The sequence below is a fragment of the Aquila chrysaetos genome, chromosome 15 (genome assembly GCF_900496995.4).
Source record: "Aquila chrysaetos chrysaetos chromosome 15, bAquChr1.4, whole genome shotgun sequence".
NCBI classification, from domain to species: domain Eukaryota; kingdom Metazoa; phylum Chordata; class Aves; order Accipitriformes; family Accipitridae; genus Aquila; species Aquila chrysaetos.
This window is the reverse complement of record NC_044018.1, coordinates 20,563,408-20,588,751: the sequence shown is the minus strand read 5'-3', so window position 1 is coordinate 20,588,751 and position 25,344 is coordinate 20,563,408. Positions and strand designations below refer to the sequence as shown.

At 35.7% G+C, this 25,344-nt stretch overlaps 1 protein-coding gene across 3 annotated transcripts in view; it reads right to left on the bottom strand.

Annotated features, from left to right (window-relative positions):
* The window catches only part of PXDN (peroxidasin), an 88,936-nt gene that overhangs the window by 4,107 nt on the left and 59,485 nt on the right, over positions 1-25,344 (bottom strand). For 2 of the 3 annotated variants that reach the window (XM_030037829.1, XM_030037830.1), the window contains 7 exons: positions 22,051-22,159; positions 21,476-21,633; positions 15,479-16,982; positions 14,507-14,641; positions 11,895-12,103; positions 3,457-3,577; positions 820-952 (listed from right to left, as the gene is read on the bottom strand). In XM_030037829.1, the coding sequence (XP_029893689.1) occupies positions 820-952; positions 3,457-3,577; positions 11,895-12,103; positions 14,507-14,641; positions 15,479-16,982; positions 21,476-21,633; positions 22,051-22,159 (2,369 nt within the window). Of the gene's footprint in view, positions 1-819; positions 953-3,456; positions 3,578-11,894; positions 12,111-14,506; positions 14,642-15,478; positions 16,983-21,475; positions 21,634-22,050; positions 22,160-25,344 lie in introns of those variants that run through there. The other variant, XR_003926749.1, reaches the window with a different exon arrangement.

The following is a 25,344-nucleotide window of genomic DNA, read 5'->3' as shown; positions in this document are numbered from 1 at the left end:
GAGTTACATGATTATTTTATCTTGCTGATTGTGTGCTTCTTGGAAACAGTAATTAGGAAGGCACAGTTTTTAATAATCTCTCAGTCTTCTTTACATCCAACTAAGACAGAAGAACTGACTGAAATGTAATAAGTCTTAACATAGCATTTCTGCTGTCAAAATGGGAGCACTGAAGATGAGTACAACAATGACGACATAATACCATCAAAGATCAAATCAAGTTACTGTGCAAATAAATATAAGATTTGTATCTAGAAATTACATGGAAAAGCTGCAAACATTTTGGCCTACTTTGGATTTTTCTGTCCTGCATGGTATACATTTTCAAAACGGAATTCCACTATGGCTGAGTTATTCTGAATAAAGAGTTTCTTTATGCCACATTGTAAAAGTCTTCCTTAAGCGATCTAGACCTTAACTATGTTTATAGCTGTAGTCTGGCGTATTACTTCTTATGAAGTCTACATTTTAATCACAGTTTTACATAGATTCCATACATTTCAGGTAGGAAAAAAAGATTTTATTAACTATACAGACAAATTTTTAGAGAAAGACTAATTCTATGTTTAGCATACAATGGTTACACAAGGCTTCAGGTTCAAAAGTCAAGAGGGTCTAATTATAGAATATTTCAGTAAGATTTCAAAAGAACATAGAAATAATAATAACACACCATGTTCTGTGTTGTGTTTTGTTTGAGATAATATGTGGTGGTTTTTGGTTGCAGTGGATGTCTAAATATTAAAAACGTAAGAGTGATGTTAGGAAAACATTATAAATTAAATGTACAATTAGAAACTATCCACTATAGCACCTTACCTGGTTTCTGAGGCTTGAAATAGTTTTTTGCATTTCCAAAACGAATTCTTTGAAGTCATTCACTGCGGGCATGTTTGTATTTTCATTAGATGCTGATGTGGCATTACGAAAATATTTACTCTGTTTCACAGAACTGCAACAAATGAATGCCAAGTCAGGATATTAATCTAACTTATTTTTATTTGGCTAGATATTTTAGAACACTTAGCAAAAATGTAAAAGAAGAGCAACCAACAAATGTAGGAACTGTATGAACCACAACAGCACACGAGACCCACTGGTGCTGAAGACAGACTCAGGTCAGGTGAGCTGTGGATTATTATTAGTACCACTAGCAACAGGGAATTTCTTCTACTTAGAAAAATAATGTATGTATTTCATGCAGGGGGACAAACAAAGTTGTCATCAGTGACACTGTAGAGTATCACCTTAAATTCACTGAGATCTCTCTTGAGCCTCCAATATGAAAGCAGACAAAAGTGAGTCTTAAAAAGTGTTACTTCCAAACATGAAATTCACATTTCGCATTCAGATTCATAGCTTCTCCCTCTATACACCCATTAGCAAAGCGTGTCTTTAAAGAAATATGACTTTAAGAAGGAAAAAGTTGTTTTTTATAAATAAATGAGAAGTACTTTTAGATATGAACATATTCCTGTGTCCCATTTTAACTAACAATTTGAAATCAATACTGATTATCGTACACAAGATCTACAGTCTTTTATCTATAGCACTTTCCAGCTGTTATCTGATAAGAGATGTACAAGACTGAATTGTGTTAATCAATTCAAACTGTTGAGGGGCAACAGTTATCAAAGGAACTGTCCATAACTAATAATATATTTTTTGGCACCACTTAAGAAAACATGTATTCAAAAACAAGGATAACACTAATTACTAAAGTCACTTATTACATTAAGATCCTTGAATCCACACAAGCATTCCTGTTTTGTTAGCATGCCTTCTCCAGAGCTAAGAGATACCCAAAGAATAAACTGGCAAAGAAATCCTCTCTCATATAATAGGGCTCATGATTTATAAACTTCTTGCATAAATTAAAACAGCACTTATTGGCAGGTGTTCAAGCTACTTAGTTTCCCATAGTTTTTCATCTAAATTAAAGTAAAAGAACTCTAAACAACATAACATGCCAAAATTCAAGTAAACCAGCTGCTATTGTATAACAAAAAGTTTAATCTTCCCCACCTGCTCAAGTTATTGAAAATGAGAAGAAAAAAAGGAGAAAAAAATCTTCTCACCAAAATGCAATTTAAATACAACAATGAGCATGGGAGCTGGTGAGAATGTTAAAGGACTGAGATTGCCTTAGCTTTATTTAAGCTATAAATAAAGTATTGTAACTTTACTATTTGGTAGTCCTAATTAGTAATTGGACTGTTGTAGATTTTTAAGCTTCATTTCTGAAACACAGTCAAACAGCGAGTTAACAAAAACAAGCTGCTTCTCAGATACAAGCGTTTCTTTTTTCTTGCTTTCATTTTTATTTAAACCCTTCTACAGTTTTAGAATTATGGGACTAGCATCTTTAAAAAGTGAATTGCTGTTTTGTAGATTTAAAAACTTATAACACTTCATTTGCAAACATCCTTCTTCAAGGATTACTTCAAAAGAACCTTTCTTTTTCTATTGTCTATAAATAATCTTATACTTAGCTGCTGTCTTCTCTTGTCTAAAATCCTAAACGCTTCAAGGCTCTGTTACTTTAGGACAGCTTCCTATCAATTAAGTGAAATACAATGGTGGTCTTTCTTCAGTGCTGTAACACTCACATGAGTATTTGAAGCTGCTGAAATAAATTTACCTGTCTAATTATCTGTGTAGCTGCTTTCCTTGCCAGAGTGGGTAGACTACCTGGTCATCTCAGTCAAGTAGATAATTTTCTTTGCTAAAAGAACACATGCTATATGGAAAGAGCTATAATTCAAGAGAGTCTCAAATTCACTCCTCATGAAGGATCTTTACAAGAAATATTTGGTCTGAGCAGAACTAATTTCATTTCACTAATTCATAGATAAGTTTTGATTCCCTGGAAATTGCAGGGACCCTGTGCAGTTGATCATTTGTGACTGACATTGTGATTTACTTCCTTGCTAGAGTATTTTGAGGATTAGGGAGTTATAAACAACATTGTCTGTAGCGCTACTGTTCTCCATTCCTGCTCTGAGTATTTTGGTACTAGAAGCAATCCCTACCATTATCACAAATTTTTATGCTAGCGTTATGAACATTTGGTTTCATCCTATTTCTACAGGAGGCCCTAGCAGTTCCAAGGAGGAAAGGAAATAATTTACTTTGGTTACTGCAGGCACAGTAGGAATGCAGGATTCCAAATCCCCCAAATTATGCTTCATCACTGAGTTTTTTCATGAAAAGCACAGGAAGAACAAAAGCACTATACTATGTCACTCACAAAGGGTCTTATACAAATCAGCTTGAAAAAAAAAGTGGTTTACTGTTAGCAGCTATGCAGAAGTGTCAGAATGAGATACATCAATCATAAACTTAAGAAAGCAGACACTGGAAAAAAGTGGTATGCACTTACAAAGAAGTCATTCAGTTTCATTCCATTTTGAAAACAAATGTTTTTTCATACTTCTTTGAAAAAAAAAATCTCACCTTACTGTTTTGGACATTTTCATTTTCTTCAAGGGCTTGTCCTCCCGAAAGCTGTAATCAAGAGAACGTCTTCCCCGAAAGTGATATGAAAATGCATTAAACTGTCCTCTAGTTCTACAGTCTGAAATTAGACAAGAAATTACGCATTATAAACTACATAATTCAGCAGTTATAATATTTATATCGTTTTACAGTGTCTTCTGAATTGGCAAAGGCAATTCATACATTCAGTCTGATCCCTCTGGAATCAGTTTGATGGCAGCTGAACATGTCTCAGTGATACAACATTTAAGCCAGCTAGATGCAGAGAATTTGGTTATTCACAGACCAGCTTTTTGGTATGAAACAAAGGAATAAAGATTATTTTCATAAATATATCAGCTACTTCAACTAATCTTTTCACTTCTGAAATCTCCACTCTCTTTACTTTTAATTATTTTCTGCTTTTGGAGTGGGGTAGTTACATATGGATGAAAACAATGACAGAAAAAACAGCCTGTTGCTACCTCATCTATTCCAGACATTATTATTTGTTATTTTTGGCATCTGAAAGAGAATCTTTAATTAAATCCTGGAGAACATTTGCAGACACGCTTTACTGGCTGACCAGCCCTACTTCCAAATTTGAGGGATTTGAAGGTATCACCAGTCACTTAGACCCTAAGATACTTTCCACCACAGAGTGAAAATCTCAAGCCTGAGAATAATCATGACAGAAATCTTCTCCGGAGATCCTAAGAGGATGTCTTCACAGGATGAAGTATGTGTCTTCTTCAGTTCACTTTATTTAGCCTTCCAACACACGAAGTGAGTATTTGGAAGGTGTCCCATTTCAAAAAGGAAAACAAAACAAAACTGCAACAGCACTTTGGAGGGTAGACAATGAGAAAATAGAAGTTTTCTCATTTCTGTTCACAGAAGCTTTAAAACAAAAAGTTATAATGGGCCAAGCTGCAGCAGGAACCAACAGCATGTTCAACTGTTAGAAGCAAAGAGTCTGCTAAGAAAACAGAAGGGAAAACTGAAATACAGAATGCCATGGACATAACCCAGCTGAGTCTGGTATTAGCAGAATGAGCCATGAAAGCAACTGAACAGGGGAAGAAGTCATTTTCCCTAATGTTTCTCTTAACTTGCACCAGAACAAATTTATTCAGAAAGTCATTAACATTTTATAAAGTATTTTTCTGGAATTTAGCAGTAGCTATATCAAATACCTAAAGTATTAACATGAATTGTTGCACAAGTTGCAAGTCAATGAAAGAGCCTCAAAACACTGTTGAACTGAGCAATTTGAGAAACAAATGTAAAGTTGCTCTGTGATTATACAAAAATAAGTATCTTGGACTACTTTTAATTGTATTGGACTTTTATTTAAATTAGACTGTTACAATTGCCCTGTTAGGAGAAACTTAAGTTTGTCCATCGCTTTATATCAATTAAGACAGGAAAAAAAAAAAAAGACTAACAACAACAACAAAAAGTACTGATTGATTTTCAGTACAAAACCAATACCTACAGATCATTCTTGAACACAATTTATCCACAATTCTCCTTCCCTTTTCTCTCCTTGCAGCTTGTCCCATTCTTGAGTAAATTTACTACCTTCCTCCTATAATAACAGCACCACCAAAGAACTAGATGATGTTTACTGCCAGCATATTGTTCATTCTTCTTGTGTGTTCTGCTGTTTTTCACACAATCTTCTTGCTGCGCACTCAGAAACTAAGCTCCTTCAGACGGGAACAGACTACTGTGTCTAAGATACTTGGCATGAAGGCATTTTTGATCATCCTTAGACACTTCTGTATTTAATATAGTGAGAAAGGGAGTCACTCTGAAGGGCCACTGGAGAAAGAACTAGTTTCGGTCAGGGCAATTTTTTTCTTAAAGCAATCTGTTGCTTAAAGTTTTCCTGAGCGTCATAGACATTCTAGTTTCTCTTGGAAGCAATTTGTGGAAGGTTTCTGCCATCCTCCTTTGTTTAATAATTGCTAAGGTCATCTCGCATTTTATAGGTGGGTTTTTTTTTTTTGGTACAATAACACAATGGCCCATTGTTTTTTTATTCCTAGGTTGGTTTTTAGAAACAAAGGTCTGAGATCCTGGGACAGTTTTATCACCTTAGACTAGTAAATATGAGAACCATATGTTCAGTGGCAGCTTCAAGTACACAGACCTGACATTGCTATAGTTTTTAAAGACTCAAATATCTCAACTTGCCAAATGAACAACTCTTGTTCTTCGTTTCTGTTTCAGGTATGAGGTAGAGGGCTGTCACTGCTGAGAGGTGCAGGACAGAATGCTCTAGTTTTCAGAAAGCCCAAACCTTGAAGAATACCTTAGCAGTAGTAGTAAGTGAGAAAAATAAGCCTTAAATTCTGCTTTTTTCAGCCCACCCCAAATTTCCCCAAATTAGCTATACCCAGTCCAATTCATTTTCTGCACAAAAGCTGAATGTTTAAAAGCAACCTAAGAATTCTTTTTTCTCTATGGACAATATTTTCTTCCAGAACCTAGGTATTGTTACACTGCAAGTGTGAAGATAATCCATTTGTATATGGAAGCCATGTTCACATCTTCAGAAAATACCCTGTTTCCCACAAGGTTTTAAAAATGCATCTATAATGTAAATTGGATAGAAAACCCCCTGACATTTCGAAGTATTGAGCACTCTTAATTCCCAGTGAATCACCTCTCAAAATCTGGGTCAAGGAGTATTAATCTAACAGTAGATTAAACCAAAACAACTTGAGAGACTAAGGGAATGTGACAAAAAGCGCATATAATGTAACTATTGCTTCTATTTGATAATACTTCAATTCTCTGATATTTATTGTACTGAATTAAGTTGCTGTTACTGTAAGCATTTGTATGTAACTAAGAACTCCTAGTCATGCCAGTAGAAGGAGTAAAAGGGAGGAGAAACATTAAAAATGTCTGAAATGTCAAAAGATTTTTTTGAGCAGATGTTTTCACAAAGCAGCTACTTAAAAATTACACAACATGGGAAAAAGACATTTCACCCCAAATGAAGCCCTAACTCAAAATAGCTGGTTTTGCTGTTGCTAAATAAGCCACATCCCTTGACATTACACTGCACCTCTTCATTTCTTCTGTTGAATAAGATAAATTAAATAGCAGCAAAAAGTGTAATATGTTGGTCTAAAATCCAACACTGATCTGCTCAGATTGAAACAGGTGCACTTTGCATAAACATTATTTAAACATCTGGACAAAAATAATGGTATAGAAGGTAGAAGATAAAGTGACAACCCAGACTGTCATCTCCCAGCGGATATACGGGGGAATTCTAATAACAAAGATGTTCTTTGTAGTTGACCTCAAAGCTCACAGACTGATGCTACCAAAACTAGAATGCTCAGGCATCATTGGAAAGCAAATATCCAGATTTTTTTACAGAACACGACTATATAAGTTGTTAATATATGGCTAACGGTAGCCTAAAGACATTTAAAAACATATAAACAACATTAAAGACATATCATGTCTTCGTGGTCTGAATAGGTTTTGGACAGCCTGCAGGAAGATAAAGGAGAGCCATTAGGTTCTTGACACCAAACGAAAGTAAATCCTCCCCAGCAGAAAAATTAAACAGGACTAGTTAGAAAATTTTGCAGATCAAAACCATGCCTCTTTTGGAATATAAATATCACAGACCAGTGAGAAAAAATAATTTCAGACAGACTGAAAATCCACGGAAATTTGGAAATTTGAAAAGTGAGGACACCAAGAACCGACCTGCCCATTAGACTGTGAAGGTATCTGTCTTAGAAAGGCAGTGACAGTCCACAGGGAAGAAGGAAATCCTCCAACTGCCTAGTTTTGCAGAAATCACCCAGACACCTCCATTAGGACCCTTTCTTACCCATGTTTCCTTTACAGTCAATGGACATTGACACAGGAAGAAACTGCAGCCTGAATTGTCCTCTAGAGGCATCTCTTTCTCTACTGCCTGCAGCGGGACTTCGACAGGCTGGGATCTTCCATCTGGGGACTCATTCAGGAGTTTGGGTTTAAACACAATGACTGACAGCCTTTTGTTTCCCTGTCGCTTTTCACTATGGATGGCAACTACTGGCATGAGACCCCTGGTAGCAAAGACAAAGCAATGCCATAGATTAAGTCTCCTTATTTTGAGTTTATGAATTAGAACTTTATTTTACTGATCATGGATACCTGAAAAAGTTAAAATATTCTTGGGTTGGATGAAATATAAATAAAAATACTGATTCTCTCAATAAAATTTGTAATCAAACAGAAATGTTGGACTATATTATATGTACTTCTGTTCAAAGAAAAAAGAATGTAATCCTTAAAATTACAGACTACAGAACTTTATTTTAGTAGCCTGGCATAGTCTGAATTGTTACTAAGATAATAGATAACATCCTTAAATATAAATTTAAATGTAAAAAGATATATTTGATTGTAGAAAGCAAAAATAAATTTGACATGACAGAAGCAAACCACGAGATCTGTCTAAAGAGAAAACATGTTCAGGCATAAATTGCATCATTTTGGTGTTTTGAAGAGTTCTTAGTAAACAAGATCTCCACTGTCACAAAAGATCTTGCAGTCTCACACTGAGACTGCTGTTAACATTTAAAAATGTTAGTCTTCCACAACATTTAATGCTTAGCCCAGTGTTGCTTAGTATTTTCATTGAAGATAAAAGGGCATAATGAGAAGTGCATAATAAGATATAATACTAGAAGTAAAAGCCAGATGATTTTTAACTTTGAATAAAGCACAATTGTTAAAACAAATAGTTGATGGCTTTCTAGAAGCAATGCTTAAATCAAAGAGATTAATGTGGTCAGTACAGAAACAACAGATGGCATAATTTTTGGTCTGGTCTTAAAATGCAGGAGTTTACAAATATAGGTCTATACTACTGGAAGACCATGTATAAATGCACTCAGATTAAGAATGTGTCTTAACTCTTCTAATGAAATTCAGTGGGATTTAAACATGTTTAATCATAACTTGCATAAGGCTGTTTTCCTGAATTAAACAAAAAAGAACAGTATCTGATACAGGAGATACTTCGGTTGCTTACTGAGAACCAGTTAAGAAAAATCATCTTCCTAAATCAGTTTACGCTTATGAGGATGACTTGCATCTTGTCTGAATCACTTCCTCCTGGGTCATTGTTTGACACAAACCAAAAGGCTAAAGAAATTTTTCATTTCAATTTACAAAAAAAGAAGTGTGAAACTTTTAAAGACTCACAATGGAAAACATTTCAAATGTACATATTTGGACTAAAATCATGTTTCTATTTAAGCCAGTATGTTCTTGCACTTAATTTCTAGTCTTTTTTTTACATAATTAATCTCACAAAATTATTTGGCATAACAGTAACAGTATGCTGATATTCAAGGGAAGAGAGGTTTATTGTTTCAGTGTTTTCTGTTCAGAACTGAGATACAATGTCAGTAAGAGTAATCATGGAAGCATACACAGAGTACTTAAAAAAAAAAAAAAAAAAAAAAAAAAAAAAGTCTTATTTTGTACTAGAGAGCCTGAAAAAAGCCCCAAAAGTTTCTTGTTTGGAAAATCTGAAGCTTGGATGCTCTTTGCTCAAGTAAAGAGCCGCAGTAAATCTGCAGTAAATCCTCACCATCTCTGACAAGACAAAGAAAGGTAGAAAGTGAAGGAAACCGGAAGAAAAACTTGTGTACCTCAGTGGAATACCTTCTTTTTCCCACCATAAACTAGTAATTCTGTTGTATGATTCGTTAACTGGAATCTAAAGGTAATCTGGTACTGTTATTATAAAAAGCGATAATGCTCTGCTTTATAAGAAATAAATACTAGCTTTACTCAAGAAATCTAAGAAGTAGCTTTTTGTAACTAAGAAGTTTTTCTATTCTTCATATGGAAAAGTATTTCAACTTGAACAAAACAGGAAGGATAACAAAAACAGATGTGTTTTTTAACCAAGCTGAAACAGCTGAACATATGGGTCACTTATTAAACATACATAAAGTGCAATGAACACTATTCCGTATTCTAAATTTTAACTTAGGATAATTTTAATTATAAAATAATCAGAAGTATTTCAAATGTGGTGAATAGTTTAATTGTTTTTTCTTTTAAAGAATAAATTAAAAGAAATAAAACCCCCAGAATGTATCTAACTTAAAGTAAATGCTGGTCCTGGATGTACGTTGTGTATGCCCCCCACTTCAGACTAATGGTGAATCCCTAGTGCCACAGAATGAAAGAAATTTTTTAAATTAATTGCTTACACGTGGATTCCCACAGAAAACATCACACCCATTCATCCATGTAAGAAAGCAGTTCAAGCCATGCATACTTTGTTTTTTCTTCATTAACCTTTGCACAGACTTCAAGAGTTCAGAAGGGGATACAGATAGGCAATTTTTTAAAGAACATTAGTTATTTACCCTTTCTTTTGCTTGGCCGTTGTCTAACTACTGCATCCAGTAGTACTCTCTGGTAGTAACATTCTTGAATGAAAATACAAGCTAGGCTGTTGAATGGCTGAATACTGTAAAGACTTTCCAAAGATAACATCTGCTCTAGAAGGCTCAGTGATAACATAACATTTAGAGAATCAACACATAATTTCTCAGAACAGCTTTACAATTTTTCCAAATTGATATAATTAATGTATTTGTGAAACTGTCTGTCAAGCTCCATGAACCATGGCAAAGTGAACTTATCCTGAACTGGTAGAATATGATTTATTTGCTTATGATAAAGCATTTGAAGAGTGATAATTGATTTTCTCTCAATGCTTCTGGCATATGTCAGGGTTATTTTGAAGAGATTCTGGGAGACTTTGCATTAAAATTACAATGTGTCAACCATATCTAGAGTTTTATAAGCTATTATCATCTATTTGGGAATGGCAAAGCTGGTAAATATTGTTTAAAAAAATCTGAACAACCTAAAAAAAAAACCCTGGTAAAAATTAGAGTAAGACCTGAATGAGATGATATCAGGAGGGAATTGTACAACATTTCATTGAAATCTGAAGTATTTATTTCTCCTAGTCTCACACAGATAACTGACATTTTGAACCAAGTATTCCAAGTAACAATTTTCTTGGACAGTGATTTATTCTTTAAAGAGTTATTCACTGGACAAGACAATACAATAATCAGTTTAAAAGCTAAATTGTGCAGTATCTTTGAATAGTATATCTCCATCTACTTTTTTCATTTTTAATGATACCTGAGCTTGTTCTCGTGGTAAAGTCACTAGTTAGAATCCTTCCCAAGTATTTACTGTATCTGTACCAGGTTGAAGGGACATCCTCCATCAGTTTACCCTTTACCTACTGCCTTAAATTCTGAGCTATATCACCAAAGGACTTTCTTTCATCAGGGACAATTATATCTTACCAAAAGAGTTAAATGGACACTAGTGGAAGAGTATGACCTCTCAGAAATACAATCCACTTGTTCTTTATTCATGCATATCTTTTGACAGAATATTGAATAGCCTAATCAGCAGGAGTAAACTCAAGAGAATCAGCAGTAGAAAAGATGAAGAACTCCGATCTGGATACCTTTCATCAGCAAACCTACAAGATACTGGTATTGAAAGCTAGGTTCTTACTAGGTAAATTATAAGATTCTAGTAATTATCAACTGATGGTACCATTACTCTCTCTAAAAAGAGGAAGTTTTTTCCAGTTAGTAATTTGTTTGTTAGCAATTTCTAGATAATCAGAGTTCCACAGAGAAATTCCCAAAATTCCTGAATATACTTTTTCAGCCAGGGCATGTCATTTGAGTTTTGTCAAAAGAAAACGATAACAACACTGTCAAGGAGATCTCAATAAAGAGAGGTCATTGTCCTCTGAAGTATTTTGTTGTTGATGCTACTGCAAATCATTCTGCAAATCTGTGTGATCCAAAAGATTCTCTTGGGAAAGGATCTTCTAACCATGTTACAGATGCAGTGAAGTCTGATGTGATGATGGCTAAAGAGGGGCCATGCAAAAAATCTGTATGTGAGATAGAAGCCAACATACAGGCTACCAAGCAACATGGGATTCTCAGTGTCCTGTGCTTCATGCAGCTAAGTAAACCCTGTTTCTGGAGAAAAATAGTTTATTTCTGAAGAAAAACAAATCACCCCACTGTCCTAACTTTTGAAGAAGATGGCAATGAACAAGAATATTTATCCACAAAAGGAAGAAAACAGGAAAACAGTTATCTACACCATGCAATGCTCAAATCTATGCTATGTTTTGAATGTGTCCCATTTAATATAAAATACGGAATGATTGCTCACTTAACAAGGGTTGCGCTCCAGATTTAAGTTTGTAATATCTTAACAAAAACTGAACAACAGTCAAATATCTTCTTAAAATAAGATGAACAGACACTAAATAAAGCGCACATTAATACACCCAAATCCACCTGTATACAGACCTTCACAGCAATCTTGCCACATCCTGAGGTCCAGTTTAGGAATATCTTCACAGCTACTATATCCATGTGGGAATTCAGCCACCTTAAAGACATCGTGTTGTACCCTGGTTATGTTGTCGCCATTGTCACACAAAACTCTGGCAAGAGATGTCTGCTTGATCTGAGTGAGCTGAGCAGGCGTGAACACACCCGGGTTCTCATACCATAACCTGTAATCTCACAGAAAAGACAAATTTGCTAGTGAAAAAACAAACCACGCAGTTTTCCAGAGATATTACAATAATGTATTCAGAATGAAATTAATTATTCCATAAATCCTGTTCTGAACTTTACATTGTATCTGAGGGAGTGAGCCAAAATGTAAGCGCTTGGTGTCACTTCAGCCCTACTTGGTGTCATGCTGACACTCTGAAAGGACCGAAGTCTTCAACAAATCCTTTGATTTCTCTTCTAGTCCCATTTCGATGTCTTGGGTATCTTTGGACATCTAAAATCGCACTAGACTACCAAGTTTAGGGTTCTTTTAAGGCAGAGGCATAAATGACCATAGCTATCTTTCTCCAGGCAACTTTCCTATGGGTATGAAAAAATTTTGATAGAATTGCTGAGATTAGAAAAATGATTAATCTATACCTAGGTTATTATCAAGATAAGTGAGATGATTGTTTAATTTACTAAGGAATTTTTTTTCTGTAAAACTATTTTAATGACTATACTAATTCAGGGACTTACTAATATATGCTCAGTTAATTAATTATATTCAAGGAGGAAACACTGTGGTTTCAAATATATTTTTTTTTCATACATAAAGGGCTAAAAGCCTGTTATCAATAGAAAATAAAAATAATACATTACTACAAAAAGCAAGCCAGCCCTTGGAAAAGAAAACATTTTAAGTTACTGTCCTGGATTTGAAAACATTTTACACTATTCTAACACATAAGAATTGCTCACTGTGATATTGTTTACATCTCACAGAACTGTAAAGTTATAATTCTATATTGATAAGTTTTTCCCCCATTTCAACCAAAAATAAGTAGGAGGCTCTTTAAACTTTATGAAAAATTAGTAACAATTTTATACTAAACTTAGAAGAATGGTCAACAAATTTCATTTTACCTACTTATTGTATCATTTTCATAAGGCATTGGACAGCGGCCAATGAATTTCCAAGTACGGGGATCAGAAAAACAGATTCTGAAATTTCCATCTTGACATGAAGTTAGGCTCCCTTCAAACATCACTCCTTTTCCCTGCACAGGCACATTTGTTTTGCATGGTGCTGGTAACTTTGATCCTCTGCCCATCGTAAAGGCTTTTCAAACAAGTGAGAGTTGCTTTCATTATGTCTAATAATATTTTACTATTTGCTGGCATGTTGCTTCAAAACATTTGTATTCTTTGGACAGCAGAATCCCATTTCCTAAATATTCAATGTTTTCCTATAGTTTCTGAATGTTGTTTCAGAAAAAAAAGAAAAAAAAAAAAAAGAAAAAAAAGCTTTTGCTGGAAAAATGCAAACAGACACACACAAAAAAGCAGTATCATTATCCTGTTGTGACACAAATAGGTATTTGCCACCAGCAATCTGGAGCTCATACTGCATATATTTCTCTTTTACTCCTTCTGCCTGCAGGCACAAGAGTTTTATGTTTCACAGCTTAATTTTTAAACAGATTTTATGAAAGAAAGTTGTTTTTAAAAAAAGCATACAAAAAAGGTTGTGTTATTGACTACAGAAATCAAAAAACCTTTATATTATCTTGGTAGCAATTTTATAACTTACATAAAGCAAATAACATTAGATAAAGTGAATCAAATCTAATTTCCGAATTCTTCCTGTTTCCCTTTCACTAGGATGGGACTAATCAGCATAAGTCTTTCTATCCTCATGCCATACAAAAACCAGGATTCCATCTCACAAATTATGTTAAAATGAGGGAAATGTTAATTTTCAGATTCTGAACGAGTGTGCTGAAAGTATGCAAAGGAGATCTGGCTGCTGTAACAATAGCAATGACTATTTTCTTCCTTCAAGTACTGTAGAAACTGAAAATGAGAAATTGCTCATAATGTGCATGTAAAGTAACTTAAGAACAATTATCAAATTGTGTTCTTTGTGATAACCTGTCTGCTTTTAAGACTCTCTTGGTTCACAGACTTCTTGTATTGAAATATGTATAGGGGTTATATACACTGAGTGATACTTTTCCAACCTGTGCTTAAGTAATGGAGATGGTGAAAGTGTCTCCACCACCACAATTCCTTTGCCAATAAAATAATTAAATAACAATGAAAGGACATGAGTAACACCCAGTTTTCAGAAAGGTAAGTGACTTGAATAACCGGTAAAAGGAAACTCAGCATGTGTTTGCTGTGGCGCTTTTTGGAGGTCAGTATGACATACTCACCATAAAAAGTACAGATTTAAAAAAATAAATTAATCATAGCTTCTAACAATGTTTTAAACCTGTACTCTTCATCTTTTCGATTATATATTAAAATCATAAATGAAAATAAAATGCAGTTTGATTTGGAAACAAGACGTTGCAACTGTTACTAAGCATCCTCAAGTTAAAACTAATTTTGGTTTCCGTGGTATTTCAATTTACCTGTCTCCATCCCGAATACGCCTAAACTGTGTGCTTAACAGACACAGCAAAGTTGGCCCCAGTCGGCTCCCTGGAACTAAGTCTTCTACCATTAGAGCAGGAAATAGGTCTATGTTCAGTGGGGAACCATACAACCTATAAATAGAAAACCACAAATATTTAATATCAAATATTTTACAGTTACAAAATAACCAGTATGTGGTAAAACTAAAGGCAAGAGATATGAACAACTCACAGTAAAAATGACAGTGATAGTGCTACATCTTTTGTGAACAACCTGTGTGTGTATATGCAAGAAATCCTGCAATGTAGGTTGTATATGTGAGTAACATCACAGGGGTCTGCAAGTCTACTCCACAATTTCCCTTCTCCTAGTAGCTTTCTTCTGATTTCTTGGAACAGTTTCTTTTTCAATAGCTCCTCTTTCCTGCCTCTCTGTACACTTTTTCTTTTACCGTAGCTGAGACTAATTCTCTGTCTCTGATTTTGTGTAGATAAGCTAGGGGTGGCAGGTATCTGAAGACTTATTTTCAAACTCTGAAGCTCTAAAGAAGAGCAGATTACTGGTAGTGAAGGATGTCCACATGAAAATACAGTGAACGATATTCCTGTTTGTTTCAGTGTAGGGAATGGGTGGAACTGAACATGTAAATACTTGCATAAGACTGGTATTAAATACGACCTTACATTGAAATAACATTCATATTTAACAGCATTTATAAAATCAGACATTTCAAACTGATAATTTCATGAACACATACAGTATATATTAACTTCTTATTGTTCACAGACATGTAGAAGTGGAGAAATTACCTGCATGTGGGAATTTTCTACACCTATTTCCTGGTATGGACAGAAGTTTCTTAAAAAAATCCCTTTCTTAACAAATATTTTCTTCTAGATAAGACATTTAGCTACTAATTTTGCATGCACATTTAGATAATTGATTCTTTTTCTTCACCTCAGGCTCACCTGCTAAGTTTCTCCCTGATTTCAGGATTCTTAATTTCATTTTTCAGATCTTCAAAAGTCTGAGCTGAAGAAAGATTACAGTAAACTCTAAAATCATGGTAGGGAGGAATTCCATGATCTCTGCCTCTCTGAATATTCATAGCTGCCAGATCTAAAGCCACAGTACGTGCCATGGAGAAGAGTCTTTCTGTTAATTCTGTATTGAGTAATTGTGATGGGACACGCATCTTACCAGCAACACCAAACAATCCCCTTAGAAGTGGATCAATGCCTCCTTCATTTACAATCCGAAATGGAGAGAAGAATGCCTTATGAAGAGGTAGATGGCCTTGTGGAATAGGTTCAAAGTTTTCATCCAGTCGATACAGAAAAGGATTAATGAGTGTGTGACCAAACCTAAAAGCGGCAGTTGCAAACTCATTAGTTATGCCAGAATTAACACTGGGATCATAACCCTTATATTCGCCAAGCATCTTCATGCCTACCTCTCCAAAGATCTTAGGTAGCCAGTGGCTAAATGTTATGTGTTGCATTTCTGCACCAACAATTTTGCGTGTTTCGTGATATATTGTGTCACCATCCCAGTGTGGATTGAGTTTCAGTAGCTCTGTGGCAATTCTGTTGTGTTCTCTAAACCACAACGTGTGGATGCTGGTAAGACCCAGCTGCTCATTAGAACGCTGATCGCCAGCTAAAAAGCAGGGAATTGGGCTCTCATTTTCATCTCTCATACATTCTGTTGGTGGGCCAGTAGCAAATGGAAGGAGGGGCTTGCCAGATCTCTGTACGATGCCCTGCCTCAGAAGACCCCTCTGACTTGCCAAGTCTCTGATTTCTAGCGCTTCATGGTCCGAACTGCCATACACATTGGACGCATCGATGTATGAAGTCAGCTGGTTGATCTGTTCTCGTGGGTACACAGAATTCATCAGGAGGGATGTCATGCCGCTTCCACAAACCGGACTGGAGCGTACGAAAAACATGCAGCGTGCACCGTTTCGAACTCTGGGATCATTTGGTGGTATCATGATCGAAAAGCATGGAGGATCATTTGTACAAACTGAACTGCAATGCTGACCATCTGAAAACCTGGCCTCACTTAGGGCAGCCACAGTGAGGTCAAGGTCGTGGTCGAGAAACTGCCCCCACTGCATGAGCATGTGAGTATACTGGTCATCGGGAGTTATTGTTTCTGTTCCGATCAAAGTGGTCGAAACCAAGCGAGGCATTGGGAGTGCATAGCCGTTAGAGAGCCTCTTGGGTTCAATTCCCCGAGGCAAATTAAATCCATTTTCGTAGACTGACTTCAACAGACGTTCGAAGGCTGTCAGAGAAGCGCCCCACATGGGATGCTGAAGGTTGTTGCACGTTCCATCGTGTGTCCTGTACTTCTGGTGGAAGCACATATCTGAGCAGTTGTTCACTCGTCGATGGGCTGTACAGCCTGAGAGATTAGCTATCAGATTCAGGTACTGTGGGGATACAAGGTCATTATAGTGATAACCTGAAACCAGAAGAGAGACAGAGGGAAAATCAAAGACTTCATAGACTCATGGTGCCCACAGATCCATGAATTTATATGATATGTTATTTTATTATATTGCATTTCCCACCAGATTAAATATCCCTATTCTTTAAAGAGAACAATAATAATCACATGTATATTAGAGCAACAACCATTATTAGGTCAGGAGGGAACTTCATAAAATGCCAAATCATGTACAACTTTTACAAAATGTTCACAAAAGGAGCTCATTACTTATTTGGTCACTTAAGAAAGCAGAGATATTTTCAGAAATAAAAGCCTCATATTGAGAAAAATGGGAAATTTTCCCCATGTTAGTAAAAGCATTTTAAAAACTGTCAGTAACATTTACTTGGATTTCAAGACTTTATCTTTTGAGACTTGATAATTCACTGAACATTACTATTTTGTTTTGCTTTATTACAGCGGAAGTTCCAGAATTTTAATAAAAAAAATTCAACAAGAACCACAAAAGAAAATAACCACAGGCAATACAGCTAAACAGAGGAGTGATCTCTAGGACAAGTGGTGTGGAGTAACTCACATTCACATTACCCGGGACTAGTTTCTAAAGAAAACTGGTGTTTGCATATCACTTGGCAGAGGTTTCCTCTGCAATCCACACCATTCACCTCTGGGACTACAACGTACTTACCACTTTCCTGCATTTTTTCTCAGTTCATAGAAAAATAATATATACAAAATATATACCATTATTCATTAGAATTATGTTTCTATAACTTCAAACTAAGGCTATGTGTTGCATGATCTCTGCTGTGGTATGACGGCATGTGGAAGGATTGAAGACTGCAAGGACTCCTAGTACAGTGTTGGATGACTGCAAATAGCAGAACAGTCAGGCTGCGCCTTGTCCATGCTGCCTATTAGGAGTCATTGTAAAAGTCATTTTTTTCTTAGAAACATTTGGGCTTAATTTCAGGGAAAAAAGTCATTAATTGGGGCTATATCTACATTATCAACTTGTGTAGACCAAGAGAAATGTGTGCGTAGAATGAAATTTTTGATGCTAAGACATCCCTACTGTATCCATTATGCAACAGGAGCAGGCTTCCTTCAGAAAAGCTTTACTTTGTTCTCCTGGACTGAATGTGGCCCTGGACCACATTTTTCACTTAATTTGAAAAGACTCCACACTGTTCAAGACCATACCACAACTCACACCAAAGCACAGCAAGTGGGGACAGCTGGGAGATTCACTTCAAATGGGCCCTGCTGATCCAAAGCGCAGGCAACACCTTGAGTGATTAATGGATAAACAGAGTGGATGGCAGCATTTGGCAGCATAGACATACTTTTAGCCAACTAGAAACCATCATACACCACCATGGTTCTTCATCTGGAAAGCTTGCACTCAGGAGTAAAACTGAACAAGCAGAATAAAGGCAGAAGGAAAAAAGGAAATGAGTGAGTGTACAGTAGTACTGTGTTCCCATAGGCTCAAGGGGTTCCCACCATGACGGTAATCACTCAAGAATATGAACTGAACACAGTTTTGCAAGAGGTCGGTGCAGGCTAATTGCACACAGTCGGGAAATGTTCCTTTTAGTCCCGAGCTCGGTCCCAGCGTGCCTGCAAAGACACTGACCTTCATCTACATTCAACGCATCAATGTGTGCTAGACACATTGGCTCTCTGCCCATTTCTACAATGCAGGGCAATTTCAAACAAACTACCTAAAGCCCCTCTTTGTCTTCGCCTTGAAACGGACTGGATTGCTCATAGCTGCTCAGCTGGGACAGGACCTGTGCTCAGTCAGGGGATCTATGTTTTCTCAGCCTCAGGCTACATGTACTTTGAGTGGTTTACAAGTCAAAGCAAAGATACTAGAGACCTAATGCTTCCATTAGGCAAAAGTAACCTGTTCTTGTAGACATACTTAAATTATTTTACAGAATACTCCAGACTAGGAAAAAGAAAAATAAACCACAGAGCAAAACGAGTAAGTGCCACTGGCTAATGCAGCAAAGTAAACTCTTTGAGGATATTACTGATAACATATTATAACATGCTGGCTACTAGGGCACTTTAATTCTAAAACTACACCCAGAAAACATATCTTCTTTATAATAACAATCCTTTTCAAATTATCTTCATTCATCATGGAGTTCTTTCCTTATGATCATTATTCATGCAGTCTTTACATAAACATTTGTCTGCTGTTGTTATCCTGGTTGCCACCCACATTTCTGAAATCAAGTTGTGAGCAAAACTCAACTATGAATGTTTTGGGTGGAATGACCTTCATTACCAACTTAAAAGGTTCAGCTTCTCTGTTTAAAAGTTCAAATGGGAGGCAATGTGTCATCTATGGATTAGATTCCATGGCTTTCTGAGCAGAGTGGAGGTTGCCATAAATGCCCTTCTCAGACCCTTAATTACCCCTCGCATTGTAGGCACTAACTCTGGCTCTGCTTTCTAAAAGGCTGGGCGCTGAGCATTTCCAGTGCTTAGAAGCTGGCTAGCTCAATTCACATACTATTAGCTATACTTTTTTCCAAACTGCAAGGAAGATGTTTCATAGTCATAGAAATATTGATTAGAAGGGAGCTTTTACCCAGACCAAGCTCCTACTTGAAGCAAGGCTGTCTCCAACACTGGATCAGCTCAGCTGTATCCCTGTCTAGTCGGCTTGAAAACCTCCAGAGACTGAGAATCTTCAGCCTTTCTGGATAAATTGTTCCAGCACTGCACTGGCCTCCTGGTGAGAAAGTGTTTCCTAACATCCAATCTGAACCTCCCAAGCAGCAATTTGTGGCCATTCCCCTTGTTATACAGTCTGGCACTGCAGAGAGAATTTGGCTCCATAGTCTTTCCTTGGGATATTCCAAGATTTTACATAAAAAACGTCTCTGAATGGGAAATTGTCAAGTTTCTCAACTGTTCCCAATGCAAAAGTGCTAAATAGCACCTTCCATTGGGCTTTGCATTTTGAAATAAAACCAAATAAGGACAAATACGAGTATTAAAATCTGAGCATTAGGCTATTTAAATGAAAACAGATTTCTTTTACTATCCAAGTTTCCCTAAAAGCCAGCTTTCTATGGATTTTGTAGGGCTGAGAAGCAAGCTCTGGTTGTGAACAGGATTTCCAGTATCACAGAAAGTTGCCTGATTTTGTGTTCATTAATTTGTATTTGTATACTTTAATGCCAATTTTTGGTAAACTTTAGATGATTGAATTTCACTATTACAAATCCTAGTAAAAAGTAGTCAAGCAATTCTCACACATCAGATTTCATAAATTCCTAGTATTATATTTGATATGCTTGCATATGCATCTAATCAGAGAACTGAATTAAATCGCGTTGCTCTTATAAAACACAAGGCTTCAAAAAATTTTGAATAAGTTTTTGTGGTAGACTATTCATCGCAAATTTTTTACACAGCTCTGATAACGAGTAACGAGATTCTTTTACTAGCAAATGTTACAGTAATCTACAAAGCTTGCAGTCTTTGGTCTTATAAATACTTGCCTAGTTCACAGTCAGAGTTAAGTTTTTCGGAAGTTACAATAAATACTCAATTATAAACATCAAAAAGAATATAATAAGTAAAAATATTTCCTCTAGATCTTAAGTGTAGCTTTTGGCTATGTCTGAAGTCTCAAAAGCTCTCCTAAAACTCTATCATTATTTCCAAATGCTTCAGTCCTATGTCTCAAGCCTATCCACACACATATCTACACACATTAGTTGTATATGCTCCAGCTGGACTTCATGAATTTGAACTTGGACTTCAATAACTAACAGGCAGAAATATTAAACCTTGCATTTTTCCGCTATTTGTAAAAAGCAGCAAAAACTGTATTTCTCATTACATCAGATCAGTGTTAAAGGAAACAATTAGCTTAGTTTGACATGCACTTAAAGAATGCGTGGCAAATAATTCTTTGAATATTTTTGTGGTACATACAGAAACCCTGGTTTGTAAAGTATACAAATCTTTCTTGTTATATCATCTTTTCTCCTTGCCAAGGCATGCCAGCACTAAATGGTTTTACTTAAAGAAACATGAACAAAATACTGATTATTTTTAATACATAACAGAAAAGTCTGTTCTGCTATGAAACAATGGTCCTAATGAATTAACACACAGGGAGTTAACAAACGGGATGCATTACGCACTTCTGTTATACCAAATTTGATCAGTAGAAGAATCTGAACATGAATTTTTCCTTAATATGTCAACGTGAGGAAAAATAAAAACACTCTACTTGGAGAGCTCAAGCAAACTGAGTTACACCATAATGTAGCAATGTACAAACCAAGGACTGAATTGGGCAAACACATATATTTGGTAAAGTTTTGCAAAGTTAGATATTCCACTGATTTCAATGTAATGGTTCTGCAATTGGGACCCAGACTCGGAAAATAAATGTCTCTTGAAGTATAATGACTTAAGAAGGCAAATACACTTCAACACAGAAAAATAAGGAAAGAGTGAGTACTGACTTGTTCCATTCAGGTCAACCATTAGACCATCTTGTACATGATCTTGAATAAGCTGTAATGTCCTTTCAAATATTTCCCCAGCTCTTGCTTGCTCAACAGTATATGGATCCCTTGGGTATCGAAATAAGGCTAGCAAATCATTTGGAGAACGAGGACGACTGATAGATAATTTGAAAAAAATAGTAAGTGTACACAGGAGTTACAAAATAACAATACTACATAAATCATGTAAACGTTCAGCAACATGATTAGTACATACCTTGGTTACTCATCTCAAAATGGAAGGCAAACAAAAAAAATAATAAAACATAAAACATTTAGTAGCAATTAAACATTTAATAGCCTTTTAATACACATTATCTCAGCAGAAAAACTGCTGTAGTGAATAGAGATCTCAACATGAGTGTTTAAGCAACAGGGATCCTTACATGGCAAACTGTTAGTACTCCCAGAACTAACCAGATGTTAACAATGTCATTTAAATAATAAAATTACTTCTTGCTTAATAAATCTTCCAGTATTCCCAGTGTATACAAAATTAATTTTGACTTCTCAGTATAAAAAAAGGGGGATACCTGTCAAACAGATGTGTACGTGTTGAATTTATTGCTCTGTCAACAGTTGCAATTGCTTCCACAATTGATGTTTGTACAAAAGGATCTCCATTTCGGCTGACATTAGGGACTACAGAAAGAGGAATTCACATGTTATTGCAAAAATGGCCACACACAAAAAGATACTTCTATAAAACAAAGTCTAGACACGACATCATTTCAGTTCTACAAAGTAAACCCCTGTTCTTTAAGCATTAGTTTGTCCAAATATAAAATTCTTAACCATTCTGAAGTTCTATCAAAGCATATTACAGTAGAGGAAAATACATTTAAAGTAGAAGTTATTGTAAGTTTAAAAGTCAGCTTGCTTATAATTCTAAAACAAAATAAAGTGAAGATAAATGCATACAGTGTTTAACTGTCCATTAATTAGTCCTACAATTTCAAGTAAAAATGACCAAAGAAAAAATGAATTATTATTAAGCTTTTTTTTTCTGGTGTGGTGTATTATCAGCTTTTAGGTGTTGATATCAAGAGCCTGGCCTATATCCACTGAAATCAATGCAAGTATTCCCTTTGACTGCAATTAGTACTGAATTCAATATAAGAATTTAAAGGGTTTACAGGAATGTGTTACAAGTGAAAAATACTGACGGACTTAGTTTGACTTTTAGAACACATAAATTCAAAGAGATTTCACAAAAAAAATGAATAAACACACACAAAGAAAAACCCAACCAAAAAACCCACAGAATTCTATATATTCCCAAATAGCTACAACAAATTAACATTGCTCCTCTCCTGAGCTTAGTCTAGTAAGCAACACACGTTAATTTTAAAGGGCTATAAATGTTTTATTTATTTTGATCACTAGTTTGTTTTCTACTTTAAAATTATCTAGCTTTTTAATACTACATTAAAAATCACATGCTTGAAAGTTATTTAACGACTCTGCATAATACTGGAAACTCACTAATGCATAGGCCCATTCATCTGCCTTTTTATACGGTACTCAGTTGCAGCTGGATGTTTGTACAACATATCTAAGGCTAATAACCTTCCTTTCAGTCTAAACCAAGAACTACTAGATCCAGGGGCAACAGCTAACAATTTCCAGAGTGTGTTTAGATTGGAAAAGTCACACAGGAAGAAGGGTAAAGTAGGGAAAAAGTCCAAAGCAAATACACTGGAATAAAATCAGCAGATGTACAAAATCAGCTGACATAAAAACTGTTGTTTGCAAGCTTTTCATGACTTTTTCTTTTCTTTTCTAGGCAATATTTCATTATTCCTTCATAACTACCAGCTTAGGCTGCGTCTATACGGGTTGCAGAGTCTAGACCTGGGTGATCAAACGTAACCATCCATACCGTCAAACAAAACAATCCCTGGCACTCTATGGCTGTAGCTGAAGCCCCTTTCCCTGCCCTGAGGCCCGCTGCCTTGGGCTGCTGACAACATACTCCCAGCAGCCAAAATGAGCTGATCCTTTCCTCAGCGCCCAACGGCGATGGTCCCTGACCTCTCCTAATTACCAACTGTCCTCCTGGCTTGACAGCTTCAGTTTCATAGTAACCATACAGAAACATCATCAAATAAGCTAATTATTTTAAGAAGAACTATCATCTACAGGTTTGCTATCCCCGTTTTAGTTGTTTGAGAGAGTGCTTGTGTGCTGTGAACCATCCTAACACTGCAACATGGCAGACTATAAAAATCCAGTTGCTGGTTACCTTCCCTAGTGCTGTCTATGACGGATGTAATCTCGGTGTTCACTTTAGATATGTGTCTTGCAGAGCTATCTTTCTGATTAATGGTACACGTGGGCTGAATCATAAACCTTGGTCAGATGTTAACTAGGCTGTACTTTATTTTTGTTTAGACTATTTGCTGCCAGTAGATCTCTTTTTAGACTGATAAATATTAAAGCTCCATGCAAACCTTATGCACAATACCTTTTTTGGGGGGAGGGAAGAGAGGGTGAAGAAAAATGGCAATTTTTTTAAGCAACGAAAATGTAATCCACACACATCCTGCCTTACACTTAAGCCAGAGACTTTTAGAAAACAACAGAAAAGGACAGAAGAAAATGGCAAAAGAAAAGCATCTTTAAAATATTATCAAACATGGACAGCAAAACCTGCCCCCCCGAGCTTCTACACACTTGCCTTTATTCTGTTTCAATGTTAAGAAAAGATTTTTATGCATTAGGAACATGCATAAACATTAACTTTGTTTAAAAGAAATGCTGACATGCAAGTGTTTAGGCATTTCTGGCTATGGCATTATTAACACTATCCAGATAGCAAGTATCCAGTACTTATAATCTGTCCACTTGTCCTCCTTGCTTCTCTGACAGCTTCATTTATATAGGAACCATAGAGAAACAGTATCTGATATCCCACTAGTTTTAAGGAGGAACATCATTTACAGTTTCAGACTGAACGCAGATTAATCAAGGGTAGTTTCACTAATTTTACAAGAAAAACAACCACATTACAATTAAATACTGCAGATCAGCTAGCACCAAGTTTTGTAGTTTGCTAATTTCAGCAGATGAGAATGAGCAGTTGACACCTGCACTAAGTGAATTAAACTGGTTTCCATTGGGGTTATAGTTCAATTCATGGTTTCATTTATCAGAGCTCTTACTGATTTTTTTTTTTAATTTAAAAAAAAACCACAAAAAACTTATTTTTCTATGCATCTCCAGAGTAACCAAGATTAACTGGTTTTTATGAACTTTCATTTGCAGATTTCATATATGTGGATGAAACCTTATCATTGCGTGATTCCCAGTCCTGCAATTTTTCTCTCAGAAATCATAATTACGGATTGAAGAAATACTATTTTTGATAAAGGAGGCGATAGACTGATAGTCTACTAAAAGCAACTTAAGCCAGGGAACATCATAGTTTTATTGATACTATGTGATTGATATCATGGAAATCAACACATTAGAAAAATCACTGATATATATTCACAAATTTAGTAAACAAAATACTGAGCATCAGACATAACACTGGGAAACAATATCCAATATGTTAAAGAAATCACTGCTCAATACTCATTTTTCAATGATACAAAAATATTGTGTCATATTTTCTACTGAAAGACAAAAAAATCACAGTTTCCTTAATATTTTCCATCAAAATTAGTCTGAAAAATGAGCAGGTTTACTCAATAAGTCAGAAAAGCATTAGGGTCAATCTGTGTAACAGTAATTTCCATAGCCTCTTTGGCTGCTTTATTACTAATTATTATGTATTAATAATTGATAACTATTATTTGCCATTATTACTTTCAAATAATTAG